The 19,241-nt window shown below is 41.0% G+C and overlaps 1 protein-coding gene across 5 annotated transcripts; it reads left to right on the forward strand.

Moving 5' to 3' along the window:
- Positions 1 to 9,451: 9,451 nt before the first annotated feature.
- Positions 9,452 to 16,383, forward strand: lsm6 (LSM6 homolog, U6 small nuclear RNA and mRNA degradation associated). 5 transcript variants are annotated; one of them, XM_052045397.1, is made up of 4 exons: positions 9,452 to 9,589; positions 13,791 to 13,907; positions 15,053 to 15,166; positions 16,276 to 16,383. In XM_052045397.1, the coding sequence occupies exons 2-4, from the start codon at positions 13,814 to 13,816 to the stop codon at positions 16,308 to 16,310; spliced, it is 243 nt and encodes an 80-aa protein (XP_051901357.1). In that variant the 5' UTR covers positions 9,452 to 9,589; positions 13,791 to 13,813; the 3' UTR covers positions 16,311 to 16,383. The 5 variants fall into 5 exon arrangements, with proteins under 5 accessions (XP_051901357.1, XP_051901371.1, XP_051901365.1 ...); XM_052045411.1 differs by having other exon boundaries at positions 9,485 to 9,585; XM_052045405.1 differs by having other exon boundaries at positions 9,519 to 9,666.
- Positions 16,384 to 19,241: the final 2,858 nt, after the last annotated feature.

Raw genomic sequence — 19,241 nt, forward strand, 5'->3', positions numbered from 1 at the left:
TGATGATTAATGGATAAACTTTGCATCTTGCTAAATATTCCGATGTATTTCCACTTTGTACCATGAAACTGAGAAGCTGTTGGATACAAAGGTCAATAAAGAGGTCTTCAAGGTCCAAGCAATAACAGGATGTATTCAAAACTTTAGTGTGGTGCATATTGGTTGATTGAAGTTACAATACATGGAAAGCTTTCTGTATGAAATAAGTGCTAAAGAGACTCATCGGCATTGCAATCCACCTTTTGGAAAGTTACATTTGAATCACTTATGTACATAATTAATAAATGGAAACATAGGAAAAAGAAGTAGGGCATATGACCCCTTGTATTTTTTTACCTTCTCGTTTGTTACCTCAGAGGATATGATTAGCTACTTAGCCAACTTGATGACATCATTGTTAATGGACAACAGAGATCCTCTAAAATAGATTCACAAGAAACTGCAGATGTTGGGCTCTGGAGCAAAAGACAAACTGCTGGAAGAACTCAGCAGGTCGAGTAGCACGTGTGGGGGGAAAGGAATTGTCAACGTTTTGGGCTGAGACCCTGCATCAGTCCTCCCAAATTGATACCCGTCAGAAGCCACATGAGAAAAAGCAAACATCGCAAGACAGAGATTGTTATATATTTGCAGACAGATTTTTTTCAAGGTGAGCAGAAACACCATGGTTTCATTGATGACTGCTAAATCAAGGCCAATATGTCAGATTTACTGATTTTGCTTATGTCAGCTCTGAGGTAGTGTAATTGTCCTCAGCAGCCATGGGCTTGGAAGGATAAAATCATCTGAGTTTAGTTTCATAGATTCATTGAGTTATACAGCATTGAATAGATCCTTCACCCCAACTCACCCATGTCGACCAAGATGCCTACCTAAGGTTATCCCATTTTTCTGCATTTGGCCCTTATCCCACTAAACCTCTCCCATCCATGTATCCATTTATGGTACTGAATGTTATTCAGTGTTTCCTGTTGAAATGCACACTTGCGTGGATGTCAAAAATCAGATAGCTATGAAACCTACCAAGAGCTGGGTACCAACGTTCATTGTTTGGACTTACATTGAAATGTGTCCACCTAGGGACAACAAAAACTGGACATGGAGATGTACTTTAATATTATTCACAAAAGGGGAAAAATATATTTGAGGAAAGGGAATTATTTTTCACACTTGTCCCTGTGTTGCTGAGGAATTTGTTGACGAATGTTATTTCAGTAATATTTCTGTGCTGGATTTATGGGGATCTGAGCCATAAAAACAATATTATTTTTAGGTTCTCCAATAGCTTGGTGTTAAATTCAAAGCATTTTCAACAAAGGAGATCAGGAAGATGTTAACACCAATCTGTGGTATACTAAGCCATGCTGGCTACAATGATCCAGGTAAAATCCATGTTGTACACTGATTTATCCGAACTCTGTACAATAGTCATCCAAGTGAGAGACCACGAGGAAGTCTGACTTGCCCACACCACGATAGCTAGTGATTGTTGAACTGTCTACTGCCCAGACCATTCAGTTAACTCTGTCAGTCTGGCCCCAAAACAAAGTGGCAGCTGAAACGTCACATGAAAATTGATGTAGGTAGTCTCAAAGACTCTATAAAGATAGCTTTCTTCAGAGAATGCCTCAAAGGCAACCTAAGAATCCATAACAAAAAGACACAGAGTATCTGAGCTGTATCGAAGTCCACATTTGACACATGTGAAGAGACTCCTTCCTTCTCCATCAGAAAAATACCAGGATTGGTTTGATGAGAATGATCTGAGATCCTGGAGCTAATTAACTGCAAAGTTGAGCTTGGATTGAAACCTCCAGCATGTCTCAAGAGAAAAGAAAGAGCTCTACAGGCACCTGAAGGCTGAGGACCAACAGAAAACCTGTGACCTAAAGAACAGATGGTGGGTGGAAAGAGCACGGGAGATGCAGCACATTGCTAAAATCATGACATGCATGAGCTTTCAGCATTACCAAGGCCAGCTAATGCTGAAACATCCAAAGGCCTATCCTGCTGAGAGCCAAGAATGGAGGGGACCTTATTAAGGATGGCAAGGTAGTCAGCACCCGTTGGAAGAAGCACTTTGAAAAGTGGTTCTGTTGTTGACAATGAACATCCTTGACTCCATTCCATGGTAAACCATTCAGTCCAGTCTAATTGCCAGTGCTGCCCAACAAGAAATCAAAAAATGCCAAATGCTAACTGAAAAATAGGATGAACTCTACAGTAGGCAATATCCCTGCTGGTTCTAAAACTTGGTGGCACAGATCCATAAACTCTTCTCACACAACAGATAAAAAGAGGACGTGGCAGAGAATCTCAAAGATGCTGAAATCACGATCATCTTCAAGAAAGTAAACAAATCTGACTGTGACAACAATAGAAAATCTTTTTGCTGTCTGTCACAGGGGAAGTCCTCACCAGGATCTTTCTCATCTATCCTCTCCCGAAGGCTGAAGCATTTGCTGCCTGAATTGCAGTCTAGATTCCATCCATGTGGAAGCACGAGGAATATCATCTTCATCATAAAACAGATCCAAGGGAAATGCAGGGAGCAGCATCAACTACTATTTGTGGCTTCACAAAAGCTTTTGACTCTGAAACCAGAGAAGGACTGAGGACCATGCTTCTCACATTAGGCTACCTGCAGAAATTTGTCACCATCTTACATCTGCATTATTATGACAGGCAAACCATGATTTAATCCAATGAGTCCACTACAGACTCAATCTCAGTACATATCATCACCCCAACACCTTTCTCAATCTTTCTTACTGCAGTGCTGCACCTCATCTCCAATGAACTTTCAGCTGAAGTGGAGCTGCAAGACAAATAGGAAACTATTCAGCCTACATTTCCTCTACTCAAAACCCAAGGTCACCCAAACTTCAGTCAAGAAGTTGCAGTACATACATGATGCTAGCATATGTGTTTGTTCACAGGCCGAGCTCCAAATCATCATCACCTCACCAAAATCATATGAAAGGTACTTAAAGTTTGTAGAATACAGTTTCTCTTGCAACCTGCCACACTGTACAATACAGCCCTTTGACGATCAAGGTCCATGATAAGACCCTGGAAAACATGATCATTTCCTATATATCATGCACTTTGAAAAATGATTCTGTCATTGACAATGAACATCCTTGACTCCATTCCATGGTAAACCATTCAGTCCAGTGTAATTGCCAGTGCTGCCCAACAAGAAGTCAAAAAATGCTAAATGCTAACTGATGATCATGATCCACTTATCATGATCCACCTATCAAAAAATATAGACATCAATGAAAATAGTGTTTTAAGATCAAGATCTCAATGGAGCCCAAGGTTTGTGGTCTACCAGGCCGCAGTGATCCCTGCCCTCCTTTGTGCTTCTTGAGAGACACCACCATTGCTACCTTTGCAAAATCCTTCAAATCCACTGGCAGGATAGGCAAATCTTCTCCTAAGCAAACATTCTCAGCACTTAATCACACCCACGTGGCTCCAATGAACAGGCCATGTTGTTATCATGCTTAATAGCAGACTTCCAAAACAGACACACTATCACTTATAAGAGGTTTACCATGGACAGAAGAAATGATTAAAGAATATTCTCAAAACCTGTTTGACATCCCCACTCACTCATGGGAATCCCCAGCTCATGATCTTCAAAGTGAAGCAAGAGAATCTGGGATGGTGCTGATCACCTTGAATCCATTTGTTGAGAACACATGGAAGCCCAGATTAGACAGTGGATGGAGTGCAGCTCTTCCAAACTTCCCATCAAGTGCCTCCTGTCTACCTATGTGAGGAGCCCACATCGGTCTCATCACTGACCTCCTTAGAACCCCCAGAAATACAGTTGAAATACAGATCAAGATCATCCCTGATCCCAAGGACTGCTTAAGAAGAGAAAAAGAAATAATTGCAGTAATAAACAGACACTGTTGAGGCATAACCATAAAGCATATTCATTGAACATCATCCACTACACTTGAAACACTGCCATAGTGAACCAGCGCCATCAGGAGGGAAGATTTATATTTCAAAACCGTGCAAAATATTTTGAACACAAATGGAACCAGCTTTTACTTAAGACAGAATGTATTGCTGAATTCTTTGCAGAATTAATCATTTGAGTCGAGGGGAATTCTTTGATCATGATTTTACCTGGAGAGTGTGTTTATTATTATAATTAATCTGCCTCTCCTAGATTCTTTAATCAAAAACCAGCACACTAACATTCTATATCACTTTTTCGTAATTTAATCTTTGGGAAGCTTGATTTGTCAAGTGTAGTGTCTTGTGTCATACAAGTATGATGACAGGCTTTTTAGCACTCTTGATATCCCCTTTAGGTTCACAGCCAGTTAGCTGAACCACGTCACAGACTGAACAACAGGTATGTGCATTTTCTTAAAAATGTATTCAAAATCAGAAAGGTCAAGGTGCAGAACTAATGCACTTATTATGACAAGTGAACTGTATAATTTCAACCTATGGGCTCTAATCATCTTCCCACTGTTAAATCAGTGATAATCAGGTAATGTCATTTTGTGACATTGGTTTTCAAGGGAAACAAGCAATTTTTCATTCTACCTCTACACTCTGGATTGACTTTAGGTCTACAGAACAAAATAGCAGAACTGAGAGGTTATAGCTATGAGAAAAAAATGGTCAGGCTCTCTAAAAAAGAGAAAAGCAAGAGATGACTTGAAAATTATGAAGATATTTGACAAAACAAACACAAAGAAGAGGTTCGGAAATATGGATAAACTGAAACTGGGAACCAGTAATATAGCACAGTCACTAAAAATAATCTAAGAAGAAATTGAGGAGAAACTTTTCATACCTAGTGAGGAATGTTACTTTGTTGAGTAGTTGAGACACTCTCATACCCCCTCCCAACAGCATTACAATCTCCAATTTCCCTGAATCACAATCTCCAATTTCCCCACCCTCACAGTCTCTCATCCATCAAGTCTCCAGTCTGACTCCCTTAGTCCCGTTATTCCCAATCCCAAGACCACATCTCTGATTTCCCCAGTTTAACCAAATCTGACTCCTTTACCTCACATGATGACTGGTGCCCTCCCCTTCCCCAAGCCTTCTACCACCCGCCTCCCCCCCCCCCACCACTCCCATCCCCACCCAACATCACGGCAGGTGATGTTATAGGGTCCAAAATCTTTAAAAAAGGACATCCTACAGTTAATTTTGACAGGATGTCCAGAAAACCTATATTTCCAGGTTTCCCAAATAGAAATCCTGACACACCCCTGTTCTTTTCAGAGCCAAATAACTATCAGAGTATTTGTTTTTGTATGATACTCTGTAGTGTAGTTTGGAGAGGATCTTTATGCCTTTTATCATATCATTTATGACAATATTTAGTTCATTTTCTAACAGCCCAGATGTTCCAGATCTTGCTTGACTAACTCCATAACAAACTGAATTCTTCTGTGTCTTCTGCTTGCTTCTGGATCCATAGTGAGAATATGTTTGGGGTAAGAGTGGACAGCATAGTGATTAGCAATGCTGCCTCATAGCTCCAGTGACTCGCTTTTGTTCTTCAGTTTGGGTGCTGCCTATGTGGAGTTTGCATGTTCTCCCTGTGACCATGTGGATTTCCCCTGGATGCTCCCACATGCCAAAAATATGCTGGTTAGTAGGTTAATTGACTACTGTAAATTGCCCCAGTGTAGGTGGATGGCGGGAGCAGTGGAACTGATGGGGATGCAAAAGAAAAAATGGAATCAGTGTAGATAGGATACTTGATGGTCAGCAAGGATATAGTGGGCCAAAGGGCCTATTTCCATGCTCTATGACTCTATGTTCCTGATCTCAGTTAACCTGAACAGGGAACTTACTTTAGAGCTTCTCATGATCAACTGTTATAACTATGGGAGACAGTCATTGGAAATCCTTAATAATTTATGCAAACAATGCTTCCACCAATTTTCTACCTATGCTCTGTCAGCTACTCAGGAGAATCAGAATGTACCAGCAATACAAAGTGGAAACTCGATACTTCCTCACAAGATCTGAAGAAAATTAGCTCACATTGACCAAATCTGGGCAACAATTTGTCTCAATACCCTGGCCAATATCAATCCCTCAACATCATTAAATCTGATTTCCTTCTGATTATCTTACTGGTGTTTACAGCAAATTGGAATGCATAGCTTAGTTGTGATGTTTCCCAACATCATAGCAGTGATTTCAAAAATACCTCATTGATTGTAAAGCACTTTTAGACATCCTGAGTTCATGGAAGAGACTATATAAATGTAGCATCTTTACTTTTTGCTTATTTTTCCCAGTTGATTTTTCAAAAAGTTATTTTTTCTTATCACTTAGTACCATGAACTATTTCCTAGCCAAGGGGGTGTGGAAGGAATCTCCTACCTGTTTCATTTAAATATTTACCTTTCTATTAATGTTATTGAAGAAGTACATGATTTCTGTCACACTTTTGAGTTTTTGATTACACAGGGATCTCTGGTGTAATACATGTTATAAGTGATACTTTTAACTAAGTTTTGTTCTTGGAGATGAAAGAGAAGACACAGTGACAATACATCTGAGAATCAGTTGGTCCCAATGACTCTGATCCTGGCGCTTTGCAGATATTATAAAATAGGATTGTATGTGGTGAGTCATGAGGCATAAATGAGCTGCAGTCAGGTCAGGGGGAATTGGTAGGTCTTGTGCAGCTTCTTGGAGGGTGAGCTCCCATATCAGTTCTGAGGATAGAGCAACCAATAAATCAAGATTGAGGAACATATACATGGAGATGATTACAGCATTGCCTGCACGAGAAAACTAGGGGAAGGTTCACTTCCAAGCTTGCACATGGCTTTCTGTGGAGTCTCAAGCCCCTCCTATCCAGCATTTAAATAGTGCCAGCCTATGAAGGCAGAATTTCTAGCATCCATTGCAGCACAAACAGAATATGACCAGTATCTGGTGGCTGCAGTGAAAACTCTGGCTTCTGGCATTCAAGTTCAGCTTACTGCCAACCAAGAGCATACTGCTACCATTATGTTCCCTGGTTCCACGGGTTTCATGAGAATCTCAGCACCCTAGAGATCTGTGCTCCAGAAAATTGCTTAGCTAGATGTCTTGCTTTGAGGTATGGAAATGCTTCTGTGTAGTTTGTATTGGCTTCCTCTTTCATATGCCAGCAGATGACTGGTTGCAGCATTGCCACTTTAACAGCACCTTGCAGTTTTTAGGATCTTGGCATTGCTAGCAAGCCCAGCATTTCATTGCCGTCTGTAATTACCCTGGAGAAGGTGATGGTGAGCCACGCTTTGAACTGCTGCAGTTCTTCTGATAAAGGTATGCCTATTGGGAAGCATTCTCCAGGATCTACATCCAGATCCCATGAAGGACCGGTGATTTATTTCCAAGTCAGGATGATGTGTGCCTTGAAGTAGTACCTGCTGGTAGTGGTGGTCTCTTGCAGCTACTGCCCTTGTCATTCTTGGTGTAGAAGCTGTGGGTGTGGGAGGTGCTGCCACTGTAGCCACAGCAAGTAACTGCAGTGCATTGTGCAGGTGGTGCACACCAGTGACAGAGGAAAACGAATATTTAGGGTGGTTGATGGATTGCCAGTCAAGAAGGGTCCTTTTTCTGGATGGTATCAACCTTCTTGAAAGTTGTTGGTGCCACACTCATCCAGGCAAGTGATGAGTATTCCATCATGCTCCTGACTTGTGTCTTGTGCATGATGAAAAATCCTTAGGTGTCAGGAGGTGAGTCACTTGTCACAGGATACCATCTGAACTGCTCTTGTAGCCACAGTATTTATGTGGTCAGTTCAATGGAATTTCTGGTCAATTGTGATCCCCAGGATGTTGATGGTGGGAATTCAGTGATAGTAATACCACTGGATTTCAAGGGGAGATGGTTAAACTCTCCCTGTTGGAAATTGTAATTAGCTGGCACCTTTGTGGTGCAAATATTAATTGTCCCTCATGAGCCTGTGGCTGCATGTTGACTATGTCTTGCTGCATGTGGGTGTGGGCTCCTTTTACCAAAGATTGCTCATCAGCCAGCTAGACCAGACTGTTGCGACTCACCAGCGAGATAGTGGGGTCTGGTGTCAGAACATCCAGGCCCAACAATGCTAGCAGGCACTTTTCATGGCCAGCTACAACGTCCTCCACTGCAAAGGACTAACCATCCATCATTTTGATAACAGCCAATGGAGTAGCACTGTATAAAAGTAGTAGGACAAGCAAAGGCATACATAAGAAGGTGGTTAGTCAACACTATGGTTTTCATCGTCATCGGTAGCGTAGCGGTTAGCGTGACGCTATTACAGCGCCAGCGATCAGGGTTCAATTCCTGTCGCTGTCTGTAAGGAGTTTGTACGTTCTCCCATGTCTGCGTGGGTTTCCTCCGGGTGCTCTGGTTTCCTCCCACATTGCAAAGACGTACGGGTAGGTTAATTTGGGTTTAAAATGGGCAGCGCGGACTTGTTGGGCTGGAAGGGCCTGTTACCATGCTGTATATAAAATCTTTTGAAAAATTTAAAAATTTTAGTACAAATGTATTTGGCATGTTATTTGTTTAGTTCTGACTTCCACGATTTGTGCAGAAGGGGGCCATAATTTAATCAGCAATATAGGGGCAAAAACATGCCAACTGCATCACAATGAGAATCTAGGCTTACCTTCATCAGGAATTGATGTTCATCTCTACGTACCAATGGGATGGTGAGAAGTCACTTACCTGACTCACTGCAGCTCATGCGGTGAGGGAATTCTAACATTGCTGTTATGGAGACAACTCCAACCAAACAAAAAGGCAAACTCATGGAAGGGGAAGATATATTTCCAGGCGAGAATTTCGCGTGATTTGGAACCAATTTTGGGAGCTGCCCCCAACTCTCCCGAGCCGTGATTTCTCTGTGATAACAAGCCCAATGGTCACTGTCCACCACTGTGCTTGTTACCGCACAGAAACCTCAGGTTGCGGAGAGCTGTACAGCCAAACAGAGAAAGTGGGAGACCGCAACCCATCACATTCAACTGGGGACTGCAAGATCAGGACGGCCTGTCAACTCATGAAGCAGGTGTTGCCAGTTCCCAACAACGGGCGCACTCACCTCAACGGCCAGCCTGCAGCCCTGAGTCCCTCATCTCAGCACTGAACGGCTGCACCAATCCGCCCAACGCCAACTTCATGGGAGCCTCTTGACACCGAGCTGCCTGCTTGAAAATTGGATGCTACATCATTCCCAAATTATCTTGTTTTACTGCGTTAAACCACTTTGCAGGAAACAAACGAGTAAAAAAAATCAACTGCAACTTTTCCAGAGTTTTATTTGTTTATACGATGTAGTCTTACCAAGAGAAATAAATCGGTATTTTTAAGGAATATCCCAAACATAAAACATTTGGATTGACTTTCCTCTAATTGTGTCCCAGCGAGGCTTCTGTACTGGCGGCACGTGGGTGTTCAGGCACGCGATTGGATGGAGGTTGGGGGTTGGGTTTGGAACGGTCGGGGCCGGGTTCGAATCGCTCGGCGGATCCGGGGTGCCGGGGGTTTGGAACCGTCCGGGCTACGTTCCAATCGAATCATTGGTGCATTGTAGGTGAGCGCGCGCGGGCTCCGTTCCGTCTATTCTCTCCGGGCGGCGGCGACGACGGGTTCCGACACCCGCTCTCCATGGTGCGTGGGGTTTACGCTGTGTGAAGGTTGTATCTGAGTTTTTACTGGGGCCTTCGTCAGAACAAGAAAGGTTAAGAGTTCTCGAGTTATGTCTGCTTGTGTTAGGCAGGTAACCTATAATCGTGTAAAAGGTTCTGCATTGATATCGACTCTCAGCCATTTTATCCACCCGGTTTATTATGAATGTTCATTGTCCACAGCTCACGTAATTGATATCTCCTTAGCTTGCTTTCCATCGCATGTTGAGTTAGCCTCCCCTTCAATGTTTATCCACTGTTCGCCTAAATTACTGCATGTGGCCGAAGGCGGCACATTCTAACTATCCTTTAGATAAAGAAACTTAACGACATTTACTAATGATTGTCTTAATAGTCCCTCCGTTCTGGTTTTCTTCAAAAGTGAAACAACTCTTTAACGTGACATTGGACTATTGTCATTCACCTAATTTGCTCTTTGGAGATCTAACGGCTTCTCGCCTCAAATCCATGTCCACCTCCTCCTCGTGATCCATAAACATAATACACCCATTGTTTCAGCCTGATCTTGTCCCACTGAACTTAGACTCCTTTTTACCCTGACTCTGCTCTGTTTATCTTTGCCCAGTCTCTTCCTGCTTGCATCTGTGATACCTTTGATGGCACCCCTCTGGCACTTTAATATATTTTAGTTTCACCATTCTGCTTGGTTTAAGTTGTTCTCACACTGAGCAACTTCCCCTTTCTCCAAATAAATAGGGTAGCTATGGGAAAATGTGTGTGTCTGAATTACGCCTGCCTGTTTGTGGAACCTGAGAAATATTCTTTGTTTCATTCCTATTTGAGAGTGTAGGGCCCTCTCAACTTCCTGGTATATTGACTGTGTTTTGGTGCTGCTTCCTTCTCTCATATGTAATGCAAATATCTTCACTAATTGCCACCCTGCTCTCTCATGGTCCATCTCCAATTCTTCCCTTACATTTCGCAACCTCTGCCTCCATTTCAGGGGGAAGGTTAGTGACCAGTATTCACTACAAGTGTACAGAATCTCATGGCTATCTTGACTAAACCTCATCCCATCCTGCTTCCTGTAAGAACACCATTTACCTGGTTTCTCTGACTTTGCTGCATCTTTTATAATGACAACTCCTTCCTTACCAGAACTTTTGAGATATCTTCCTTTTTACTTAACTCTGACCTCCCTTCAACCTAGTTATCTTGCCTCTTCCTTGTCCTTTCCACCCTACCAGCCTCTATGTCCAATCATCTCTGTAATAAGCACTACCTTAAATGTGACAACACCACTTCCCCTTCCCTACTCCTTCAGCATTCCAAAGGAATCCTGTTCCATCCTTGCCGACACTCATTCCCCTTTTCACAGCTCCTTCCAATGCAAATACAGGAGATGGAACACCTGTCCTTTCACCTTCCTTTTCCTTGAATGTCTGTGAAATCAATAACCATATGATCAACTTTAGTGGCTTTTTATTGAAGGATGAGCATTGGCTAGGGAATCGAGAAACCTGCTGATAGCGGCTGCCAAACCTCTACAGCTGATGAATCAAAAGATGTCCCCAGGTTGAATACCACTTGGAAGAAATTCTTAGGGCAACAAGAGGACACAGTGTACTTCAGGTGGGGTACCTCAGTGTGCAACAAGAATGATTTGGTAGCACCACTACTGACAGCTGGGCAAGTCTTGAAGGACATGGCTGTCCGATTGGACTTCTTGGAGGTAATGGGAGAACCAACACCTAATGTTATGTTCTTGCCAATATTACTTTTCACACCTCTCCTTGATGGTATTTTTAGGAATGGTCCTTTCGGAGATGAAGCCTATCTTCACACTGACAACAACCTCCTTGTGTTTTAAAGCACAACTACTGTCATAAATTTTACTGATTCACAACAGTCTCCAGAGCTCAAAAGTGCACATCCATGATACAGCGAAGTCTTTTTCACCAGTCCTATAGCCTCATGAGCTGACATCCTTCACTGTACCATTACCATTAAGCCAGTGGACCAGCACTGGTTTAATGAGTAGCAACACAGCACTGCTGGATATCCATGACCACAAAACAAGAGAAATCCAATTTCCAGTTACTGTCCGATCAAGTCACCCTCGTTTACAGACAATGTCATTGGTGCTGTTGGATAGACGACATCTCACCAATAATCTGCTCACTGACACTTGTTTGAATTCCAGCAGAGCAGAAAACCTAATTCTAACCTTGGCCCAAACATTCATTCGTGAGATGCAAGTGATTATTCTTGACACCAAGGGACCATTTGATAGACCAAGTGATCAAAGAACCCTAGAAAAATTAAAGTCAGTGGGAGTTGAGGGGAAACGTTTTGGAATCATCCATATAAAATGAGATGATTGTAGTTGTCGGATACAAGTCATATCCACCACCAGCTCAGAATTACGCTTCAGGAGCTACTTTGGTCAATTTCCTAGGTTTGATTCTCTTCAGCTACTCCTCTCAGGTGGGGATAATTATTGATAGCTGCAGAAAGTTCCATTCAATTCAGAACTTCTCAGGAAATGAATCAGTCTGCATTTACATGCTGTAAGGTCTGAACAACATTGAGGCTTGGGCTGAAAAATGACAAATAGGATTTTTATCATACAGGTGCCGGGCAATGACCATCTCCAAGTCTAACCACCTCCCTTTCTCATTAAAGGAGTAAGTGTTGTCTAGTAATCTGTCATTAACATCCTGAGGTCATCCTTGATCAGAAACATTAGACTAGCCACATAGATACTGTGGTCACAAGAGAGGTCAGGTCGAATATTCTCTGAGTAACTTACTTCCTGACAACTCAAAACTTCTCTACCTTGTATGAGGCAGGAGTTGGGGATTTGATGGAATCCTCTTGGTTTGTTTGGGTGACTGCAGTTCTAGCAGTAGTTCAACATTATGGAGGACATAGCAGTCACATTCACTGGCATCCTGTTTGCCAGCCTAAGCTTTCATTCCAGCAGGGCTCATTCTGGCTGCCACTAATGTGCCTCGTTTACAGTGTGAACCATCTATAAGATGCACCGCAGCCACACTCCAAGGATTTGACGACACCTCACAAATCTTCAACCTCTTTCACTTTGGGACAAGGGGAAAAGCCACAGCGTTCCATGCCTCCAATTTCCTCTCCAGGCTACTTGGAAAGATATAGAAATATAGAAAAATTATGAAAGCGATAGATAAGATAGGGGCAGGAAAGTTGTTTCCACTGGTAGGTGAGACTAGAACTAGGGGACATAGCCTTAAGATTTGGGGGAGTAGATTTAGGAGGGAGATGAGGAGGAACTGCTTTTCCCAGAGAGTAGTAAATCTGTGGAATTCTCTGCCCAGGGAAGCAGTGGAGGCTACTTCATTAAATAGATTTTAGACACAGATGGATTTTTGCATAGTCGGGGAATTAAGGGTAATAGGGAAAAGGCAGGTAAGTAGAGCTGAGTCCACGGCCAGATCAGCCATGATCTTATTGAATGGTGGAGAAGGCTCGACAGGCCAGATGGCCTACTCCTGCTCCTGGTTCTTATGTTCTTATGAAACGTATTGAAGTTTCCTCATCGTTGCTGGGGTTAAAATCCTGCAGCTTGTTGCGTAACAGTGCAGACTGCAAAAGTTGAAGGTGCTCACTGTCACCCTGACCATTTGGGATGGTTGCCAAGTGCAGGTCTTGTCATTAATGCCCACATCCTGTGTATAAATAAACAAAATTAATTCCTTGCTCTTCAAGTAATACCACTGGATATTTTGCCTCTGGCAGATGGAGGTCTAGTTTACTGCCTCATCTAAACAATGGCAAATCATTTTCTCCAGTTTCGGGTGTTGGATAGAATGCACTCCAGAGTTGAGTTTTACTATTGAGCTGAAGGTAGGTGCTTAAAACTCTCAAAATTTGATTTTTTTTTTCCCCTTAAGGTACATGTTTCCTCTGTATTTTAAGCTGCTGAACTTCAGATGAAGTTTAAAATGTTCTCAGTCTTTCCTAACCCACCCACCCACCCCTCCACATTTCTGTTTCCTGCTTTTCAGCAAGATTTGTAAATTCCAGAAACATTTTATCACTTCTGTAAAATATCCTGTTTGAATTACTTATGGTAATGATATTATTGGGCATGTTTTTTTTCTCTTGCAGGTACTTAGATCAAAAGACACACAATGAGCCTAAGAAAGCAAACGCCCAGTGATTTTCTAAAACAGATCATAGGAAGACCAGTGGTGGTCAAGCTGAACTCGGGTGTGGATTACCGAGGTACTTCAACGAATGACAGACTTGCATGTCTATTGCACCTGTCATATCCTGAGATAAGCCAAAGTGCTTTAAAATGCAGTATTCGTGATTGTAGTCAGAGTTGTAAGATGGGAAATGCAGCTGGTGATTTGATAGCAGCAAGCCCAAGCAAACATTTATGGTGATGCAGATTGATAACTGTAGACCAGGATAGTGGGGATAAGGCCTTTGCTTTGAGAAGGTGCTGTGGTATTTTGATGTGTCTTTTGTCCTACTCTGATTTAAAAAGAGCAAGCAGGAAAAGATCAGCTTTAATGGAATACCTTTTAAGAGAATAAACAGCCCTAATTTTATTAGTAGGGAGTTCCTTCTGCTTGGAACATTTGTATTTGCATGCTGTACTTGTATGTAAGGAAATTAGAAAAACTGGTTTCCATATTATGAAATGAATTTAAATCCTCAGTGTTTCAATTTTAGATTCAATTGTCGATAAGTTGCTCCCTTTCCTACATTGATAAAGGCTTTCCACATATTTGATGTTGTATCGTTATCTTTAATGGGATGGATGAAAGTAATGGGTGGAAAGTTCAAGGGAGATATCAGAGGGAGGTTTTTTTTTACCCAGAGAGTGGTTGGGGCATGGAATGTGCTGCCTGGGGCAGTGGTGGAGGCAGGTACATTGGTCAAATTCAAGAGATTGTTAGATAAGCACATGGAGGAATTTAAAATAGGGGGATATGTGGGAGGAAGGGGCTAGATAGTCTTAGGTGAGGTTTAAAGGTCGGCACAACATTGTGGGCTGAAGGGCCTGTATTGTGCTGTACTGTTCTATGGATAGAGTTGGGTTTTTTATCATTATTTTTTTCAATGAAGATATAGAACATGGTGCTTGGGATGAATTGTGCATCTGCCCAAACAGGTGAAACAATAAACTTCCATTTGAAGTTGTGTTAGTTCAATTTTAATAGTTTTAGTGAATGACTTGTAAAGGACTAATCCTTTTGTGTGTTTTATGATGTTGCCATCTATGTCAGTTCCATCTCATGGGTTCCTAAAGTATGCTGACTGTTAGCAGGTTGTATAATTAGACATTGTAACCATTTGTATTGAGCATTCTAGGACTGGGTTGGAATATATTTTCATTGCATCTGTCTGATGTTTGCTAGGTGTTTTAGCTTGTTTGGATGGGTATATGAACATAGCATTGGAACAGACAGAAGAATATGTAAATGGTCAACTTAAGAACAAATATGGAGATGCATTTATTCGAGGCAACAATGGTAAATTGATTTTTAATTTTTCTTTCATAATAAGATCTGAAAATTTAAAATCCATTATATTGGAGAATAAAATTGCTTTAGTGTTGTTTCTTAAGAACTTTTGAAATAAAATCTCTGCCTGTAACTTCAGTCTGCCTGATTCCACACTTTCTCATGTTGTTCATGTCTTTTTTCATGTTAGTTTTTTCTTATTGCCTGTTTTGTTTTCTTCTCATTCTGTATCATATTTCTGGAAGAAAAGTTGTTTTCAAAGTGGCAGTGCTCTACCTTTGGTAGACTTGCTGTGGGAATAGTTGTAAGCTTTGCTGTGCAAGTATATGCACACAGGTAGAAATTTGACTTTACCTGATCTCATTGAATATTTTCCCTTGCCACACAACAGGGTTCATTATAGACTGACCATTTGGGGAACTTGCTTGTTCTTTGTTTTACTGAAACATGGCTTAACAGTTCAATTGTGTCACTGGGTAAAGTAGATGGATGTTGATGGAAGGGACAGATTATCAGCTGTGCTGCATTTAGAAACTTTTCCTGTAATTGTGCATTTGCTTTGCAATTTTAAATAATATTTGAAATATTCTTAACAGTAAGTAAAAGTTCCCTTGTATATCAGGTACATACCCTTCTGAAGCAAGTTACTACCCTGATGTCCTATTAAGAGATTATAAGAGAAATACCTTTTGGCAAAATATCCAATGATGCAAATCTTAATGATTTAGACACTGAGACAGGGATATTTTGAGACTGATAAATATAATGCTATTCTGGCAGCTTTAACTAATCTGTCTCTTGAGAAAATAATCATTATTTAAAAACCATCCTCTAGAAAAATGAGTGAAACTAAACATTACTTTTGCATTCATTTTTGGATACATTAGCTGGAAGTGCAAATCCACTCATCCAACAACAAAGTAGTTTATGAAATGGTATATTACATCCAGTAAGCATGATTTTTTCCTTTTGAAGAGTTGATGTGTTTTCTCTGGCCCTTTCATTAACCACAGTTCTCATTTCTGTGTATTCCCAGTAGTTAATACACACTAAATGCTGTTTAGCATCTTAATTTTAAATTAGAGAATCTTGTTTCACTTTTTTTCTTTTTCTTTCAGTGTTGTATATAAGCACGCAGAAGAGAAGACTTTAGATATTGTGTACTGAAGTTGGGTTTTTGATTTGAAAGACAAAATGTTTTTTATGTAATAAAGATCCTTTCTTTAGCTCTCTTGAAAATTTTGTTTTCTACAACATAACTGATGGTTTCTTGAATAAGAATGATTTACTTTTTTTTGAAAATACTTGTCTTTAGTTTGGTTTACCAGATAATGGCAGTGATGTATTTGTCAAACATGATGTCTCATTCAGGCAAGCACTGGCCTGTTTTGGAAGTATTGTGTACAATTAAAGTAAACTACATGTTTGGGGAGAAGCTAATATACTTCTGAAAATATTGTGAATAAAGGACTTGATATACATGTCTTACTTTGTTAAAGTTCAATAGCATACAAAAAAAAGAATCATTACAGGTGTATTTTCACATCGTAGGAGTTGCAGTGGGAGGATGAAGTAGAAACATTCCTTACAGCAGAAATGAAGATGATAATCGAACCATTTCTTTATTACTTTTCAGATTTTGCTTTAAATATCCCTGGGCAATTAGTTCCATTTGTACAAAGTACTGCAGTGGAGGTGATAATCCAGACTATGTGAAATCATGCAGACAGATGGTCTGCAGTTGCCTTTGGAACTACTAGCAGCTTGCCCCCAGAAAGTCTCAGATTTTGTTTGTGCACTATTAAATGCAGAAGTCCAAGACCTCCTGCAGACTGCACTGTCCGTCACTGAACTCAGCATCGAGTCCATTAATGAGGTGGTGATTCACTAAGAGAGAATCTACATTCGCTTCACATACGACCATCCACTTTATGCCAAGGAGAACTGGTGTAGGAAGAGCAACCCAATTCATTCAAGTACATTCACTGACCTTGCATAGAAAGGGAAATGTTTTAATATTTTACTTCAAAGGGTAAATTTCTAAAAAATTAGAACCTTTAATTTTAAAAATAACTTCAAATAATTATTCTTTAAATCCATTTTAATTTTATTTTAAATGTTCCTGACTACCAGAGACATTTATAATGTTGAAGAGCCTTTTACAGCCAGCGAACTGTCAGGGCTTTCTATTCCTGAGGTTTCTACTAGGGAGGCAGGTCAGCTTCTGCATTTAAGTGCTGGAGGCAGGCAGGGATCTTGGGCAGTGAGCCAGGTCCTGTACTAGCCTGTATGGTGCTGCATTGACTGACCATTACGGAATTACACAGCACAGGTGGAGGACATTTGAGCCAGTATGCAGGTGCTGGCTTTTCAGAAGAGCAAGGATAATTCACTTCCCTGCTCTCTCCCCATAGATCAGCACATTTTTCCTCTTTGGGTACATATCCACTTTTGTCTTAAAAAGATATAATTTTATTCTGGATTGGATGATAAACATTATGAAAACAAACAACTATTCTTTGCCAGAAACTTTTGTGTTGATGTACAATCCTTTTATTCCCAGGCTGGTATGGTTTATTGGAGCAGCATTTGTTCCAGTGAGTCCTCAACAGGTAAACTAGTAAAATGAAAATAAGAACAATAGAGTCGAGGTAAGTTAAGAATAAAGACGTCTTGTTCCAATTATAGAGAAGCCTGGTGAGACTTTATGTGGAATATTGTGTAGAGAACTAGGATATCCCTAACTAAGGAAGCAATAGAAGAATCAGATTTATTATCACTGATCTATGTCGTGAAATTTGTAGTTTTGTGGTGGCAGTACAGTGCAAGACATAAAAATTACTATAATTTACAAAATAGTGCAAAAGAGGAATAATGAGGTAGTGTTCATGGGTTCAAGGACCATTCAGAAATCTGATGGCGGAGGGGAAGAAGCTGTTCCTGAAACATTGAGTGTGGGTCTTCGGGCTCCTGTACCACCTTCCCGATGGTGGTACTGTGAAGAGGGCATGTCCCGGGTGGTGAGGGTCCTTAATGATGGATGCTGCCTTCTTGAGGCGCTGCCTTTTGAAGATGTCCTCCAGGGTGGGGACGGTTGTGCCCGTGATGGAGCTGGCTGAGTCTACAACCCCCTGCAGCCTCTTTCGATCCTGCGCATTGGAGCCTTCATACCAGGTGGTGATGCAACCAGTCAGAATGAATAGAGAGAGGGCAGTGAAGATCCACCAGGTTGATTCCTAGGATGGCAGCTTTGTCGTATTAAGAGAGCTTAAATGACTTGTCCTTTATTCTGTAGAATATAGAAACATACAAAATTCTTGTAGCCATACCAAGGCAGGTGCAGGGATGATATTTTCCTAAGTGGGGGTGCCTGGAATAAGGTACCATTGTTTCAAAATAAAATCTCGGCCATTCAGAGAATAGTGAATCTTTGGCATTCTCTCCCCATGAGGGCTGTGGAGCTTGTTCACTGAGTAAAACATGGAATGGAGCATTAAATTTTAAATATTTAGGGAAATCAGAGAGTATGAGATCAGTGAAGGAAAGTAGTACTTAGTTGAAAAATGAGTCATGATTTTATTGAACGGCAGAGCAGGCACAAGGGGTGAAATGGCCTACTCCTATTTCTTATCCTCTTACCTACCTAACTGCAGGAAGGGAGAGAATGAGCAAGATTTACAGTCTGCCTTTCCTGGTGAAATTGTTAGAGATTTTAGGACAAGATTGTACACTCTTAGTTGCAATAAGGATGTATTGTGGGCAATAGATAAATGAGGACTGCAAGGTTAAAGATAATTAACTAAAAACATGAGGGAAAAGTACTGTTCCAAAGCTGGAAAACAAAATGCAGAAACAAGTAAAACCTGGCCTCCATTGTTCCAACTAAACTTGTTTTTTTTAAACTTCTAATCTGGCTTTGAACTACTGAAGAAAGTAATTAGGCTTTATGTCTCTTCCCTGATTTCCTCTTTTTTTTAAACTTTGTTGCAATCAGTGGCTTGGATTTTGGAACCATTGCCATTTATTCTTTAGGTGGAAGCAAGTCTGGGACTTCTGTGTTTGACTATGCATATGTGGAAGTTCG

This window comes from Pristis pectinata, chromosome 2 (genome assembly GCF_009764475.1).
Source record: "Pristis pectinata isolate sPriPec2 chromosome 2, sPriPec2.1.pri, whole genome shotgun sequence".
Taxonomy (NCBI): Eukaryota; Metazoa; Chordata; class Chondrichthyes; order Rhinopristiformes; family Pristidae; genus Pristis; species Pristis pectinata.

Excerpts from the sequence above, each read along its gene's own strand:
- lsm6 (XM_052045397.1), top strand. The coding sequence starts at position 13,814 with ATGAGCCTAAGAAAGCAAACGCCCAGTGATTTTCTAAAACAGATCATA. Across the intron at positions 13,908-15,052 it reads CTCGGGTGTGGATTACCGAG|GTGTTTTAGCTTGTTTGGAT; the intron begins GTACTTCAACGA and ends GATGTTTGCTAG. Across the intron at positions 15,167-16,275 it reads ATTTATTCGAGGCAACAATG|TGTTGTATATAAGCACGCAG; the intron begins GTAAATTGATTT and ends TTTTTCTTTCAG.